The following is a 17,164-nucleotide window of genomic DNA, read 5'->3' on the forward strand; positions in this document are numbered from 1 at the left end:
AGCATGGAGCTACTGTAACAGTAGTCCAAGTTTAAAGAAAGTAGTGAGAAGAAAGGAGCAGTACATAACCGGAGAGATAAATGTAAGCACTAAGTAGAAATAAAAACATACGTTCAGAAATAGACCTAGTTAGAGATACCGTAGAAGAGGATGGACAGCTGGATGGATGGAAAGTATTGCAAAGAAGCTTTGAAGAACTACTGTAGCAAAAAGACTAAACCACATAACAAAGCAGACTGGTAGAGATTTCATTTCCATCAAAGAGAGAGAAGAAAATGGAAGGACCTGGAGGTCAAAGCAGAAGCAATAAAGTCTTATGACTGTGCATAAACAGTCAGAAAGGTCTTAAACGTTTTGGGACAACTCTCGGTACTTAAAGATAGAGCTTGTAGCCTTAAAAGCAGCACAAACATAGAAAAGAAGTGATTAGATGTTCAAACGAGACAGAACAACGCCACAACACAGGAATTAACTGGTGCTGCCAAAGCAATGGTTACTATTTTTAAAAGCTTGCCTGATTTTGCTTCAGGACGGACACTTGTTTCTGGAGACAGATGTTTTCCTCTTCGAGCTCAGTGTAGTCTTGCAGCAAACGTGCTTCTCGGAATTTATATTCTTTAATATCATCTCGCAGACGGGCCCTTTGGATCTCCACATTCTGATTGACCTGGAAAACCAAACAAACCCCAAAATCATGGTGATTTGGTCAGCTGCAATTAAACTTCAAAATTTAATCTTTCCTTACGTGTGCTAATCAATTAGATTCTATTCAAACAGAAACTCCTCCCGAATGAAATTACAGAATGAAATTACAGAAAACCAAGTCATTTACACAATAATTAGATTTTGTTTTCTTGCTTCTCTTACAAACGCTGAGACGTATTAACTCAAATGTAAGATTTTTGACTCAGAAGTTAATGAGCAAGCAGGGAAAGCAGCATTCACACCAATGTTGTCTCACCGGCTGAAAGCAACAGACAAGAGTTTTCCAGATCAGAAGTCAATGCCTGGATCTGTGAACACTTAAACAAGAAGGGCCTTTTCACAAGAGAAAGACAGATTCTTGTTCGGACATGTATTTGCTGTTGCTTTTCAACAGACCTTTTCTTTATGCCCAGTGCAGTAATTTTGATTTATGTTCCAATGAATCCTTTTGGAGGGAGACACTGAGTTAGGGCTCAAATGAAATCCAAGATCCCTGGTAGAAAGAAATAGCAACTGTGGTTGACTCGATATATTGGAGTAGTACGACCTTTAGATCTTTCATGAATATACATAGACACTTAAATAAATTGAGCTAACACATATCCAGCTAAGTGAATGGCTCACTGTACTTAGCTCTGTTTTTTTCCCAACATTATTTTCCTTCAAGCCACATCCTTAAATACTTAGTTAAAACAAAGTGGAAAAAAAATGTTCTAAAACGTTAGTAGGAATAGCTTCAGAGATAGTCAAATAGGCAGTGTAGTTGCCTATAAAAATAGCATCCTGATATTTTAGCAGCTGTACCTGTGAAGTGACAGGATGGTTTTCCCAACAGTTCTAAATCAGCTCAAAACAAACGCGAGTTCATGAAAGAGACAGCTAAACAATTCGGCTAGGCAGGTTCTGGTATCTTATTTCTGTTTTCATCTATCCATCAGCCTAGCCAAGAAAGCTGCATCCTCTGGTATACAGAGTCCCTTAGAGTTCTCGGCTCCTGGATAGAAACAAGAGCGTTGGCAATGAATAAAGTACGGTCTTAGTCCTCTTGTGAGCGTGCGGCAGGAACACAACAGGTATCAGCAGGCACCTACAGAAAGCTAAGAGATAAAGGAGATGTTTGTGGCAGGAGCATATGCCAAGACTTGAATCTGGCACGTCCTGAACGCAAACACAGCATCACTTGCAAGTGTTAAGGCCAATAAATTTAAATAATAGCTCCCTTACATGTCAGGTGGAGATTAGACTATATAAACTTGTCTGCTTATTTTTAGCAATGAAGAGAAGAGCACTACTACTTCCCCGCACACTGAGAAGCTAAAATAAATGTTAATTGCTGAAACCAGACACTACAGCGCAACAACGCAAATGAAGAGTTGCTACATCCCATACTCCACGCCTGAGCAAGCGTTGGCTCTAACAGACCCAGGGCCACAGGGGAAGATGCACCGCAGGCAGCTGGAGGCTACAGGCTGACATGAATTCGCATCTTAACTTCTTCTGCTTAACAACTGCAATGAAGACCTCTTGCCTTTGGCAGAAACGGCCTCCAGTCAGACAATCCAAACTGTTTGATGGAACTGCAAAAGGCTCTTGCATCACACCGAGTTTCATATGAAGTCGGAGATCTTATCTGTAATTTTCCCCCTTCCCGAGTAAGTGAAATGCAATGGAAGACCTCCCACAAAGCTACCAGCAAGCTTCTCTCCCCACCGTTCAGGTTGCTTTGCTCCTCTTCTTCCCTGGATGATCTAATCTGTCTCTTTGCAGAGGTCAATGCTTGGATAAATCATTGGAGCTGGGCTTTTTTGGTTTCTGTCCAATCCTGCCCGTTTAATTCAGAGCAACAGTAAGAACCCATTTAATGTGAAAGTATTGTCATGCTCTGTCTAGCACAAGAAAAAGTCATTCTATTTCAGTGTGTACAGGAAGGCCAGGTTTAAAAATAGCTCCCTTGTTTCCTGACTGGGGAAGGAAGATAAAACCTAGATTTACTGGCTGTTTAACAAGCTGTACATTCAGTTTGCTCTTAGCGTTTTCTGGTCAAATAAACGTGCATGCTTGCAAGCTGCAAGGTTATGTCGAGTGCCGTGCTATCTAACTGACCAAAAGGCGGAATCTTTTGCTGCAGGGAAGAGAAGCTACTGCATCCTTCCTTCATCAGGTTCTTCTATTACCCATCAAGAAGGTGGCAGCCATGTATTGGAAGACAGACACACACAGATTGCATGAGTGGTGTTTTATAGCTCCTCAAGCACACAGAAAAAGCTAGCAGAGCTACAGATGGGTTTGAACCTTTCTCTGGGTCTTGCTTCTTCAGTGGCTTTGTCCTTCCTCCTCTGCCCTGGGCAACCGCGGGCGCAGGGGAGAAGGGGGAGCTGGAACACAAGAGCATGCCTGGCCAGGCTCTCAGCTGTTCGAGAGGCCTCGTCTCCACCCAAAGCGAATCATACAGCACTTATAAAACATCACTACCACTGTGTGGAGAATTTGTGGCCATAAAATCCCATTGAGTGTTCAAGGCCAGGTTGGACAGGGCTTTGAGTGACCTGGGCTGGTGGGAGGTGTCCCTGCCCAGGGCAGGGGGTGGCACTGGGTGATCTTTAAGGTCCCTTCCAACCCAAACCATTCTATATGTCTGTGATCTGCCTGACAAAACCCCTCAACTTCTCAATCTAGAGAATATTGCTGCTACGCAGAGGCCTCTCATCCACCCTGCCCAGGAAAAGGCCGTGATTTCACCTGATCTGAAGGCCATTGACTACTCTGCTCCTGCTGCTAGAGAGCTTGTCTTCAGCGTTTTCATCCTCTCAGCTTTGCCTCAAAGAGTTCTGCGTGGGGTTTCTCCTAGAAATGGCAGGGATTTCCTCAGGAGCAGTTTGAATCCACCCTTGCCTGCCTATCAAAACCACAACTACTGCCCTCCATCCATGCCAAAAGTCTGCTCCTTAGCACCTACTTTTCTAGCACACCCCAGCACATAAAGGTACGTATAACTTGACCCTGAGAATTAAAATAATCAATTAAAAAAATCTCAAGGTATCTCAGTCATTCCCTCCTTTCTTTTAGGCATTGCACAACCTGGACACGGTGAGAGGCTGGTCGTGCAAGCGAAGCGTGTCATTAGCACAGTTTCTGTCACCCTGAATTCCACCAGCTCCTGAGCTCACGGCTCAGTTCGAGTTCCCCGCTGCAGTGAACATGCTCACACCTAATTTTACGCAACATTGTTATCATCCAGAGTCAAAACTTAGCTTGCCCAAATTTATTACTAATTCTAGGATTAGATTTAATGCTTCATGCAATAAATATTTCTACATATGATAATTCCCTCTTGTGTTCTTCATAGGAAGGAATGCATCCAACAATGGATGCAGACTCTCTGGAAGAAACACACTGCAGTCAGAAAGGACTGCAACTCATAAATATTCTGTTTCTGTGGGGAGGAGAAAATCACAGTCATTTACGTTAGAAAAAACCCTTAAGGATCATCAAGTCCAACCGTTAACCTAACACTACCAAGTCCATCAAAAAAATCAATAAAACGTCATTTCTTCAAGATTTTATTAAATATCAGCATGAAAATTGGGAAGACTAATCCTTGGACATTTACGTAACTTAGTGCCTTCCTCAGCACTTTTTTGAAGCAGGCGCTTCAGCCAGTGTTTTTCTGAACATGTCTCATACCCACAGCTCTCACTCCAGAAGAGCCGACCTCAAAGCCACACCACCTACCGCAGGTACCGCTGGTGACACCAATTACTCAAAATACGGACCATAAAGTTTTTCTAGGCCCAAAAAGAAAATTTCAAGTCAATCACTAGACATTAACACAGCTAAGAAGTTACGTCATTTAGGCTACAAAAACCAGCAGTTGCAAGTTGTGTGTGAAATTCCCAGCTGCCCACCTGATTTTAATTGCGTTTCCTTTGCACATGCGAGGAGTGGGGTGCTGTGGCAAAGTATCACATAACTGCGTAATTAAGGGCTGGGATAGAAAACACCCCTAGAACAGCGCCAAATTAAGATTGCATAAGAAACCAAAAATAATCATTCAGTACTGCAGCAAAGATCTCCTGTGTCACAAGGCTGGCTGCAGCCCCCGGCATCGGACAAAGGCCCCGGGGGTGGCAGGTGGCCCAGCAGCCATGCGTGGCCCAGCAGCACCTCCTGACCAGGCCCTTCTCTCTCTCGTCTTCCTCAGATGTTGGAGCTACACGAGCTTCTTGTTTTTAAAAATTTGCCCATAAAATAGTATTAAAACATGTATTTACTTATTTATGCAAAGGAGAAATACCATGGTGGCCTGTCTCTGCTTCCTCATCTGCACCTGCACCTGCGATATCGTGTGTGCACACGCGCTGCTGCAGCGTAAGATGCTCCTTTGTATGGGGAAAGATTTATAAATAAAAGACCTGTAGGTACCATGGCTCAGGCAACCTCAAGTTGGGAAAAGAAGCAGTTTTACTTCCCATACAACTCCTCTACAAAAGTCAGGCTATATCCTAATACGCACACAGTGAATGCCGGGAAAGGAAAACAAGTCTGGTGAAAGCTGAGAGGCAGGCACTGCTATACCTGTAGCTGTTTTTTATATATGTAAAACCATAAAACTCGTGTTTATGACATTTGTTCAGCATTCACCTATGCTCAGTGACATACGACAGTCACCCAGTCGCTCAAATGTCACTATCATAGCGTTTATACTTCGGTTCCATTCATGAGCCACAGACACACGGCTCCGGCCCTGCACAACAGGAACGGACCGTCCTGTGGATACAGACCTTTGGTTTTTCTAATTGTATCCAGCGCCTGTGTCCTATTCTCCAAACATTGTTTGTGAAATTACTAAGAAAATGGTTCTAATAAGCGACAGAAAAACTAGTGTGCTCTCAGCAGCATTCTACAAGACAAACGCATTCAAAAGAAACATCGCAAAAGACAGACCACACAACCAGCTGAGAAAGTCACTGTCTGCACCAGTCAGACTTTATTTGTATAGCAAGTACTTTTGGTGTCGTGTTCACACAAGCCCACTGGAGAGAAATAAAGTAGATATTATGCTAAACTGCAGTTTGGGCTCTTCTGCATTCTTTTGTTGCAAGTCATGCCGTGACACGGTCTATCTGCTGAAAAGCTGCTCAGCTTTCTAAGCCTTGGTGTGACTGCAGACAGAGGCAGATACAAACAGGGAAGGAAAGAGGGAGACGGAGCACTATGGTCACTTAGGAGCAGAAGAAATAGTGTTTCATCGGTGTGTTTTCAAAAGCAAAGTCAAGTTTTAATCACTTTTCATGCAGAAAAAACTACTGAGCCAAAAAAACCCCAAGAGAGACCTGACTCATATCCCAGTCAAAGTCTCCCTTCCCAGGTTCCTCCGAAATATGATTTCGCTCTGGGAATGAGGCAGGGAGAAGAACAACAACAAAAAAAAACCTCAAACCCCATCAGCAGCGCCTGCAGTCAAAAGCAGGAGGGAAGCCCCAAGCCCACCAGTGCAGCGCTCGTCCCCGGCGCTCTCCCAGGAACCTGAACCCCCACGCTCAGCCGCCACTCTGGCAGCTCTGCGCCGCTGGCACGGCTCAGCAGCATGACGCCAGCCCCCAGGACACAGCGCCGGGGGAGCGCCTGGAGTTGTTCTCTAACACACACTAAAAGAACACACTAAAAAAGGCTCCTCACCTCACCCCTTTCGAGGTTTCTCCTACACCTGGGCCAGGTGTATGCTCATTTTATGCATTTGGAGCCACTGAGCAAATCTGACCTGATTTCTCTTTCCTAGCAGAAGTTGCAATCTTACTTTTTATTTTTTGGACTAGGAGACAAGATCTGAAGCTCTCTAATTCAGGTGAGACGTGCCCAGTGTTCCCCAGCACAGTCAGGTTCAACTCCATGACAAACATCCCGCAGGGACCAAAAATAAGAGATGACAGGGAGGAAGCGGTATGCGCACAACTCGCGGCACACTCACCCCCCTGCAGAAAGGGTGCACTAGCTATTTATCATCGTTTGTACATAATGCTCCCACAGCTCTGAAGCTTTAAAGAAACAAATCCCAAGCACATCCTCCAAACCCTTTCTTTGTCATGGGGAGGGTTTACACCTGTGCACACACGGCTGGGAGTCTCTCCTACTCCTGTTTCAGTTCCTTGTGTAAGCATCCAGCCCTGCTCCAGTGATGCTCTCCAGCTGCAACCTTATAATTCAGGCAAGGATAAACTCACCTCCCCCTGACCGCAGGCTTTAGCTGCCCACCCAAACCGGTGGCCTTTCCCCGGCAGCCCACTGGGCTCTAAACACGAGGTGTCTGGCACTGGCGCAAGCCCACACAGGCAGCAGCAGTGGTGCAATGCCCTCACAGAAACAAAGAGACCCATGGTGTAGAAGCAGCTGGGAGGACTGCAATGAGCCCCGGGATCAGAAGCTGGGGACACCGACAAATCTCCGAGATCAGAGGATAACTTTTTAAGTTCATCCGAAATAACCCTTTTTAAAACTGGAATAAGTCAGTTACTGTTCATGGTCTCGTTTCCACACATTTCTCATCACCTATAAAACGGAGCCATTTTTGAGCTCCAGGAGCAGAACAGGGGACCCCGCTCGCTCTGTGCCTTCCCAGACACGCTGCCCCTCAGGAGACCCCGGCTTGTCCTCCTGCAGCACCGGGTGGGCCTGGGCTCTGCACCAAGGCTCCAGCCAAGCCTGGGAGTCCGGATGGAAAACTTTGACCCAAACTCGACGACAGCGTTATGAATGGCACTGTGTAACATTACTACTGTCTCCCCCTTCCTGCACTGAATTGCTTGCTAAGAGAGGTTAAACTCCAGCTGCTTTTCAAATCTCAAATCTAAATGCCTGGCATTGTTCCACGTCCTTCACTGCCACAAAGAAAACATTTAACCCTTCCAAGACCTCACAATAAGCTTTGCGGTAGCTGTCGTCTTTGACCTCCGGAAGGGCTGGTGGAGCCAAGCCCAGCCCTAAGAAGGGTCCCTGCAACCCAAAGTGTTCCCAGCCCCCCGCCCGCAGAGACAGGCGACGCTCACTACTGCACCCAGCGCCAGCCGCACGCCTGCCGCCTCAACTGGCAGGTTTTGAAGGGTTTTCTGTGCGCTGTGTTTGTATTTTCAGATGGTAGCGAAACAAGCTCAAGGTTGTTTCAGCAAATCTCCTTCAATCTGAAAGGAGAAGGAGGAAAAGAGCTCGGTGACGGAGACAACAGCCCTCTGCATCCAGTGTCATGCCCATTGTTCCCCCACCTTTGGGAGGGCACAGGGATGCCGTCCCCTGGGGGACAGCTGAGCTCAGGTATACCTCAGGAGTACCTGAAACCGAGCTCCAAGTACAGTAATTCTCTCTATGGATGCAAACTAGCAGGGGACTGGAAAGACGAAGCACACTTCCAGGAAAACAAAATGAACAATAAACCAGCTAGACTTACACAAAAAGCATAAAGAGCCTTTGCTGCCTCTTCTGTGTTTTTGTCTGTAGCGCACTCTCAGCGGAATAAAGTAGTACCAAAGATGGATTTCAATTCCTCGCTCTAATTCACATTTAATTTTTTTTAAACAAGAGTATACTGTGACATCAAACATAGTTTTTTGTATTTCGGATATATTTTCACCCCCAATACCTGCACTTCTTAGCAGAAAACAGCAATAAAACCTACAAGTGAGATATTGCTCTGCCTGGAAAAGCTGTGGTGGCTCTAAGGAGTTACAGAACAAGAGATCACAAAGCAAATTTTGAGACAGTAATTTGCTGAAATGGATTTCAGATCCTTGAAAGCTCTCAGGGTTTCATTTCCCAACTGAAGGATATAGTCTGGACTCCTTTAATGCACAGGTGTCTTAGGAGGGTCAAACACGCGCAATCCACAGCGATAATTTGGTAGCAAACTCAAAACGGACCAACTTCCCTGTCTAGAAATTGGCCTACATCTCTGGTTTCAGGAAGACACTCCTCATCTCAAGACCAGCCATGCTGCTGGAACACGGCTCACAATACATCCCATAGCCCTTGTCCGGACGGGGACTGTCTTCGGTGAGGTGACAGTTCACTGTCTGGTGGCCCTGCCTGTGGTCAACCACCCCGTGAGCTGCCCCAGCCCTGGCCCCGAGGGCCCGCGGGTGCCCCAGCCCTGGCCAAGCCAGGACAGCCCCCAGAGCAGCTGCGGCCGATGTCCCCAGGCACCAGACGACCTGGGGACAGCCGCAGCCAGGAGCTGCCCCCCGTGGGGGGAAGTGCCCGGGAACCCCGTCTAACCCCATTACGCCTTTCCTCGTCGTCACTGCAGTCGATGTCCTGAATAGCCTCGCTTGTCCCTAACCAAGCTAAAACAAGTCTAATGTTTTAGTATTTCTATAAACCACTTTTTCCAGCCCGCTGATAACTTCTAAACACTTTTCTCCCTGGTCTAGGTTTTTTTTGTTGTTGTTACTTGTTTTGTTGTTTCTTGATTTTAACATCCTTCTATTAATCAGTGACAATTAATGACCAAAAATCTCCCCCTTCAATGATATTAGAGAAGATCTACTCTGCGCTGTGCTCCGTGCTTCATGCCTGCAGTCCAAAACTGCAGTTTCACTCTATTATGTGCCTTTGCAAATCCATGTTAAGTTTGCTTCATCAGAAATGTCCACAAACCACATATTTTCAGTCATCTTAAGTACAAGTTTCTCTGGTTAATTAAAGCCTGCCCTCCTCTGTTACAAGGTCTTTTGAAGGCCCATTTATTTTCTTACTCATATTTCTTACTCTAATATTAGAGGCCTGTGTTAAAGTTTCCATTAACCGTTTCCAGCGGCGACAGCCTCTCTCGGGCAGTTTAACCCTAGCACGCTGCGGCACGAGCGAGTCTGCGGTACTTCAGCACTAGATGCCACAAATTGGTCAGACTTAGAAGAATTTACAGTAAAAATAAAATTGACAAAATGTTGAGTTAGTATGGCTATCAAAGATTAGAGGTCTCCTACCAACTGACTTTGGCCATAACTAATTTATATGTAAAGCACGAGATGAAAGCTTTGGCTGAATTTATACTCCCAGCATTAGTGGCCTATTTTCACAAGGTGCCCCACCTCCTGGATGTGGAAAGTGCTTAGTTTACACCACCCAATCCTACCGAGATACAATCATCCCAAAACCACCGGCTTAGAGCTCCATCACTCCTTCAAGCAATTTTAACAAACTAAATCTCGAAGGAGTTATCTGTCTACATTAATGATACCTATTATACCGCTTTACAACTAGCGGAGGTATACGAAAGATTCTGCTTACATTTAGATTATGAAAGTGGTACTTATTAACAGAAAACGTCATGGAATAAAGGAAAATGCTGTAATATTGAACAATATCATATGGGAGCCTTATGGAGGCTGGATTAAAAAAAAAGTAAAAATAATAAAAAAAAAAAATCGAGATTTTTCCCTTTACAGGCATAGTACTCCTTCTGGAGTACAGCAGAGGTGAAGCAGATGCTTAGCAGCTCCAAAGGCCCAGACTACATGGCACAAGTCACGGAGTGACACCAAACCCCGGTCCAACTCACAGCAACACCCACCAGGTCCAGCCACGTGTCCTTGGACGCAGCAGCCTTCCCTCTGCTGCCCGGGGCAGTGAGGGGCTCCAGCACTCGTCAGCTGTAGGAAACCACGCAACCAACGGACGCAGTAAGCTCTACACTGAGATTCTGGATAAAAAGCATCATAGCTCTTCCTTTTCCCGGGCTCCTGCTCACGGCATAGTCCTGCTCTGCTAATGGCGTAGCCCTGCCAGTCTTCACTGACGCTCGACAGCCAACTTCAGCCAGGTCCTCGTCTCCGGCTGCAGGAACAGCTCTCACGCCGGCATCCTCAGGCTCTAGCACGGTTCATGCTGCCAAGCCGGGATCACTCAGCATTCCCACTTCAAAGTCGTTTTCCAATTCACCAGCAACATTTTCTAGTAACGCTTCACACACAACACACCCACTTGCACACGGACTGCGTGAACTGCAAGTGTCTCCAGTGAAACTTTTTTTTTTAATGAAGCTGTCACGTGTTAACTTGCATTAAACTAGAGGTAGAACCTCTGGTGAGAGAAGAGGATCAGGCGAGGAGGGATGGAAAGCGAGAATGGAGTAGAGGGAGATCCACAGGGGCATAACCCCAGCTCCTGCTGTATCACAGCCGGCATCTCTGTTTTCAAACAGACAAACCGCAGGTTACAACAGGACCCAAGGAGCTCAGATTTTCTTTCAGCAGCCTTGTTTACCACTTAGCAGAACAGACTTTAATAACCTTCTGATGACCTAATACGACTACTTCATATGTATTATGAGCAAATGATGAAATCTGCTTCCCTTTTCAGAGCGGTACTCCAGACACTGCATTACATCTAGCCTGGATTCTACAGAAATAAACAGATGTGGGGACACAGCAAATTAGATCTTCGTCAAACAATGACTAAATGCCATTTCCAGAGGTTTCTTTTGTCTCCTGACTGTTGTCTTACAGCTACAAGAGGCTTTGAAAAGCCAAAGCCACCACTGTGTCAGTTGTTCTGAATTTATGTACACCACAGCAGCCCCTTCCTTGCAGGACACGCTTTGGAGAGAGTGGCCGAGTTCTGCATGCGGGATACGGTACACTGAAGTTCTATACCAGTAATTAGCAAGATACTGTTTTGTTCACAACCATTCGCACTCCAAGTGCATGCGCTGTGCCTATTATAAGGCCATTGACCTATATTTTCATAAAGCAAGGAAAAAAAAAAGTCAATCTCTGGCCAAATAAAAGTAATGCACTGCCCTCTTTCTATATATAAAAAAAAAAAGAATATTTTCCTAAGAACCGTTTTGGTAGATCACACTAAAATTATACTGTACAAAGAAATCTACATGTAGACAAAACTGGCAACAGCAGAACAGAAGAGTCCCTTTGTCGTGAAAAAAGCTGTGTTCATTGACCCCATGCTAGCTTTTCCTCCCGCAAGAGCTTTTGTCTAAGTTCCTCTGAGCTCGAATGGCTGAGAAATTGTGAAGGTCGAACAGCTCTGTTAGAGTAACCACCGGAACATACAACGCCACCATTAAGACACGAAAAGGGCAAGTCTCCATTCTAGATACTGCATTTCTAAGGCAAAATACCACGACAGTGGAAGTGGTGGCATCCCACTCTCCGAAGCAGTTGCCAGTGCCTGTACTGCTAGTTAGCCATTTGTCCGAACAAATATTGCTCCTAGAGCTGCTGACTGTTTTCACATTGGCCACACAACTGTAACACCACGAACTTCCTTAGCTATTCTCAAAAACCAGATCCGAACCAGTTATTTATCAGGTTGAAATGCGTCACCTTTTCAATCTCCGCAGCAACGGAGGGTCGGGATACCCCAGATAAGAAAAGCCGAGGATACCTCTCTGGCTTCCAGACCTAAGCTACCCGACGCAGAAGCAGCTTGGATTTCATTGTAGCTGGTTATTCCATTCGGTATTTCCCCTTCAGTCCTGGCTATGTCAGGAACAGCTCAGACCAGGGCCAGTCTGACAGAGGACAGGGAGCTTTGGTTCAGGAAAATGCCAGCTGCCCCCGGTTTCTCTCATCCGCTCAACTTTTAGATTAGCGGACACCTCGTTTTGGGCAATCAAATGCTAAAAAAGTAGCAGGCGTTAATGAGGTAGCTACGCTCACTAAGCAAAAAAACGGGGAGAATACTAATCAACGTCACTTAAAAAAAATCCGGACCCCCTCCTTCACCTCCAGATGTTCCAGTGGGCGTTTATGGGGAGCTGGCCAGGGAGACTCGATACATTACCACCCCAAATCCACTTCACCTAAAAAAAGGGGGATAAAGAGGAATTGCAGTAAAGTACACCAAACCTATACTTGAAAATCGCAACATAGGGTAAAAAAAAAGAATTTTAACACAGTTGCAAAAGCAGCAACAGCACAGCAATGTGTTATTTCTGATTCTACAGGCGCATCCCCTGGCTGGCTCTTTGTGCTTCTGCCCGAGTGGTGGTTTGTCACAAGCCACGTTCTCAAAACACACTGTATGTGCCTTGAAAATCTGTCTCAGGGTGCAGTTCTGAGTCAGTGCATCAGTACAGAATTACCAGCTAGAAAAAAAAAAAGATTTTTTTTTCCCCAAGCATATTACAGTACTGCTTTGAGGCATACTGTAGTACACGCTCTTCCCTATTTTCAAAAAAAACCCCACCCAAAACCAACCAATCTGACCCAAACAAATGTTACTTGGACAGACTGCCAAGGGCCACCTGCTTTAACAGAAGCGGTGCCAAGCACTGACACAAAGCAATCTGCCTGCTTCGGCGTCTTAAAAAAATCACACTACAGGCAAAGTGCAAGTTTTCACTCAGCATCAAAGAAAAAAAACACAAAAAACACAAAAACAACCAAAACAAAACAAAAAAAAAACCCCAAACCCTCTTTAATTAACAGCTTGCAAAGGAACTTCAAGCCGTTGTTTCACCAGTTAGAGCCCTTCCAGCTACTCTTTCAATCGTGCGTATTTATTTTACATCTGTTAAAAGATTACAGATGCACAGAAGAGACTTTCTCCCTCTGCTGCTCATGCCAGTCGGAAACCCTGGGTAGACAAAAGGTGGTCAGGAGGGTGGCGAGGAGCCGTGCCTGACGGGACTCATCCTGCTATTCCTGCAGCACCGCCAGGCACCCAGCGATTTAACTGCAACGGAACAACGAAGAGATCCCCCCCGCAAGCGTACTACAAGGTTAATCCATCCCCCAAAAACAGCATCTCGTGGAATCTTAACTAATAACCGAACCTTTGAGAATCATATTTAGAGTTTTATACTGTCAGAAGAACACGGATTTATTTGAATAGTTCTTTAAAAAAATGAAAAAACACAGAGTTCAAATAGTGACTTTCAACGCCCCCATTTTCATTCTTAATTGATTTTTGGCCATTGAGTCTCTAGGCAGCTGCCACCACAGCAAGAGAAACACGGTAGTTAACATCTTTCCTCTGAATATATCAGTGCACAACAACAAAAGAGAAATCACGAGCAGATGCCTCCTTGAATAAGCGCAAAGCACATCAGCTGAATTTCCATGACAATTCGCCTTCTTTGGGATGGATTTCTGTTATGTTTCAAATGGATACAAACACTCTGCAGTACTTCCTTTCTGTAAAAATATTCATCTGTCGTCATTCTTCAAAAAAACCAAAACAAAACAAACACAAATGCGCTCTGTCGGTATTAAAAAAAAATAAAAAATAAAAAAATCAACTTCAATGAAAATAAAAAGGTGGGAAGAAACCAGCTGCCATCTGCAGCCATCCGCAATGTGCTGAGCCAGCACGCAGCGGCGCGCCGCTATCGTACTGTTAATCGCCGCCTTTGAACTTCCTGCACTGGACAAGAGACGGTTGTTTTGTTGTTTTGTTTTTTTTTCCTTTTTTTTAAAAAAAAAACAAACCAAAACCCACAATACTAGTCACACTGTGACCCTTCTAATTCTTTCAACACGTTAGAGGACAAGAAATCCAGTCCCGCACGGTAAATCTGATGGGCTCAGTACCCTCGAGGCAGAGGCTCGTCACTGCCTGGCTTTTGGAAACGGAGCTTTACCCATCTGGAAACAGCCACTTTTACATTGGGAGCACGTTTATCAGCAGATTTCCAGCCACACTGCTCACTTCAGAGGTAACTCTCAGTGTATTTTAGCATGATTTAAATGTGCTTCCATATGCACAGCTGAAAAAAAACCAGCAATGAATCAAGGAATATCTTCTATACGCTGCTGTGGGGTATTATTTGAGCACTACACCTGGGCCCAGAAGGGACCTAAAAATCCACAGGTAATCAGCCCTGAAAAAGCCTTTGTGCTCTGCGGCTTTTCCGTTAGAAGTTAAGGGTTGCCACGGGATCCTTGAACAAGAAATGCGGGAGAACCATCTTTATCCCCGAGCATTGCACTGAAAGCCGTGTCACGCTGCTGCCGCGCTCCCTCATTCAGCGCTAATTCACATCCATTTCTACAAGCTTTCAGGGCGGAAAAGACAACGTGCAAATGCCCCCACCGCCAGCAGCGTTCCCCATACGTGGTGCGGGACTGGCAGGGAGGGATGAGTCGTACCAACCCTGCAGCGGAGAGGACAACCACACCACCCCCAGCACAGCCACCTCAGGTGGTCACACTTTGACACTCATCAGCCAGAGCAGGGGAAACTCTGCTTTTTACTTTTTTTTTTTTTTTTTTTTTTTTAAAAACCAAAATATCCTTTTCCCCACAACTCACCAGCCTGCAATTTGGCTTTATAAAAGTTTATGCAAAGCGCTCGGCTCTCTTACACAATTCTGCTTTCTTGTATTATTTTTTTTTTCTCCAGCAACTCGTGTAACTGGTCTGCCTGCCCCCACATACACCTCGCCGGCTCCCTCTGGGAGTAATCCCAGCACCCAGGCAGCTTCCTTGGGTACATAAGGCTGAAGCCACCCACAAAGCCATGCTACAGAGGCCTTCTCGCAAAGCTCATCATATTCCGCAATGAAGACATGACTTTTTTTTGGTTTAGTGCCTTAAACGAAAGGAGTTTGCTCCTTGCTCTTTATCAACATCCTACCCTAACCCTCCATTTTCTTCTTGCGTCTTTCGCTAGGATCAACAGTCTTGCTCCCATTCCTTTGGTGACCACGACGAGTTTCTCTCTCAGCTCATTCTGCCTCCACGGGGTCTCCAACTCTCTGTACCTCCTCGAGGCAAGCTTTCTAGAAAAGCCTGTATTTACACCTTCCTTCAGCGCAACCACAAACCTTACACTGCCAGAACTCCAAGCTCTGTTGCTCCACAGCAACCAATTCTACCATCAACTTTCACAGCTCTTCAGCCTCCTTCGCTCCAATTAATCCAAATATTAGCACTAAAGCCATCTTCCTTCCTAAGTCATATTCTCCATGAAAAACGTGCCTTTTTCCCCCCGCTTTCTGCATTTGACACCATTTTAATGCCATTCACATCTCTGACTTCTTTTTTTTTTTTTCCATTCTTCATGCTTCTGCTTCCAAAAGCTGCAAATCCTCCTCTGCTGCCTTTCTGCTTGGAAAGAACTCCTCTAGGGATCAAGCAATTTTTTCTTCCTTTCGTTTCCAAGATTATTCTTATGAAAGACAATAAACCTCCCAGCACTTTCCCTTCTCTGAGCTGTTCACCTACACGTGCGGCATGACAGAGGAGACACTACCAGCATGGGGAAGGTGGTTTACTCTACACCATACAAGCGTGTACAAGTATGTTCTACGTGCATATTTTTGCTATGTAACTAACATTACTTCAAGTTTCTTTGACCTTTGTTGCAATATATCCAGAAATACTAAGGCGATAACATTGAGAATTTTATATAATTTTGTTTCATCAAAAAAAGCATTTTATTTAAAAAGGGAAGAAAGAGCCATCTTGATTAGACACAGAAATACAGGTCAGACTACATGAACCACAGGACTTCAAATCTAGAATAAAATGTAATAAACTACTTGAACACACTCAGCAGTAGTGTGCAGGCTGTAATATAGAGCACAATAAAGTGTTGCTTCCACTTATTCTCTGCTATAGCGAAACCCACGCCTTCTTTAAACATGGCTCCTGATACAGCTTTTAGGAAAGGCAAGGAAGTACAGCATTGTGTTTGTATCCATTTGAAACATAATAAAAACCCATTTAAAAAAAAAAAAAAGAAAAAAAGGTTTTAGCAGCACACAGAGGGTTTCCTTCCTTGGCTGCAGGGGAGATGTGTTGTGCATGTTCCTGTGGGGGTTACCAGAGCATCCAAGAGGGAGAAAGAGAAAGCAACACAATGGACTATTCTGCATCTCAGCTGTAAATCCTAGTGGGAAAGAGAATTGTAATCATAACTTCAGGAAAACTCTTCCTTCACTGATAATGTTAAGGAAACGTGAAGAACTTCAGCAATCAGATTACGGTGTATTCACAGAAGAATTACCAGCCACCATTGCTCTGAGCGGATAGGGCCACGTCTAACAAACAACGGCCTAACATGGTGAAAACACTGGCTCTGAAAAATAAATGCTTGCTAGCAATTAAAACAGTCAACTATTGTGAACAGACCGTGTCCTGGGCTTCCCGGGAATGTCTCTTCCACCTCGGTTCACGTATTTTTAATTGCAAGGCCCAGAAAGCCGATACAAGCATCTGTAATAGTGCTGTGTCCAAGGACACGGGGAGATGACTGCAAGCGATGACGTTCCAGCACGCGTAAGGCAGTCGTGGTCAAAGTGGCCTGATCTAACGCAGTGCGTCTTATGTTTCCAGTGACTGAAGATCAGCTTCCACTTGAAGCTGCTCTAACCAGAGCGCCGGCAATTTCTGTGTGTCCTTCAGTGAAGCATTCAGCTGCCCACAGCCAGGAACCAAGGTCTAGGTCTCCACTGAAGAATGAAGATGTCAGGGCTGGTTGGTTTTTTAAGGTTTACTCTGACAGT

The 17,164-nt window shown here is 45.1% G+C and overlaps 1 protein-coding gene across 4 annotated transcripts in view; it reads right to left on the reverse strand.

Annotated features, from left to right (window-relative positions):
- BICD2 (BICD cargo adaptor 2) overlaps positions 1-17,164 on the reverse strand; it is a 97,506-nt gene that overhangs the window by 23,177 nt on the left and 57,165 nt on the right. For all 4 annotated transcript variants that reach the window (XM_074602990.1, XM_074602987.1, XM_074602989.1 and 1 more), the window contains exon 3: positions 515-667. In XM_074602990.1, the coding sequence (XP_074459091.1) occupies positions 515-667 (153 nt within the window). The remainder of the gene's footprint in view (positions 1-514; positions 668-17,164) is intronic.

The sequence above is a fragment of the Larus michahellis genome, chromosome 10 (genome assembly GCF_964199755.1).
Source record: "Larus michahellis chromosome 10, bLarMic1.1, whole genome shotgun sequence".
In the NCBI taxonomy this organism is placed as follows: domain Eukaryota; kingdom Metazoa; phylum Chordata; class Aves; order Charadriiformes; family Laridae; genus Larus; species Larus michahellis.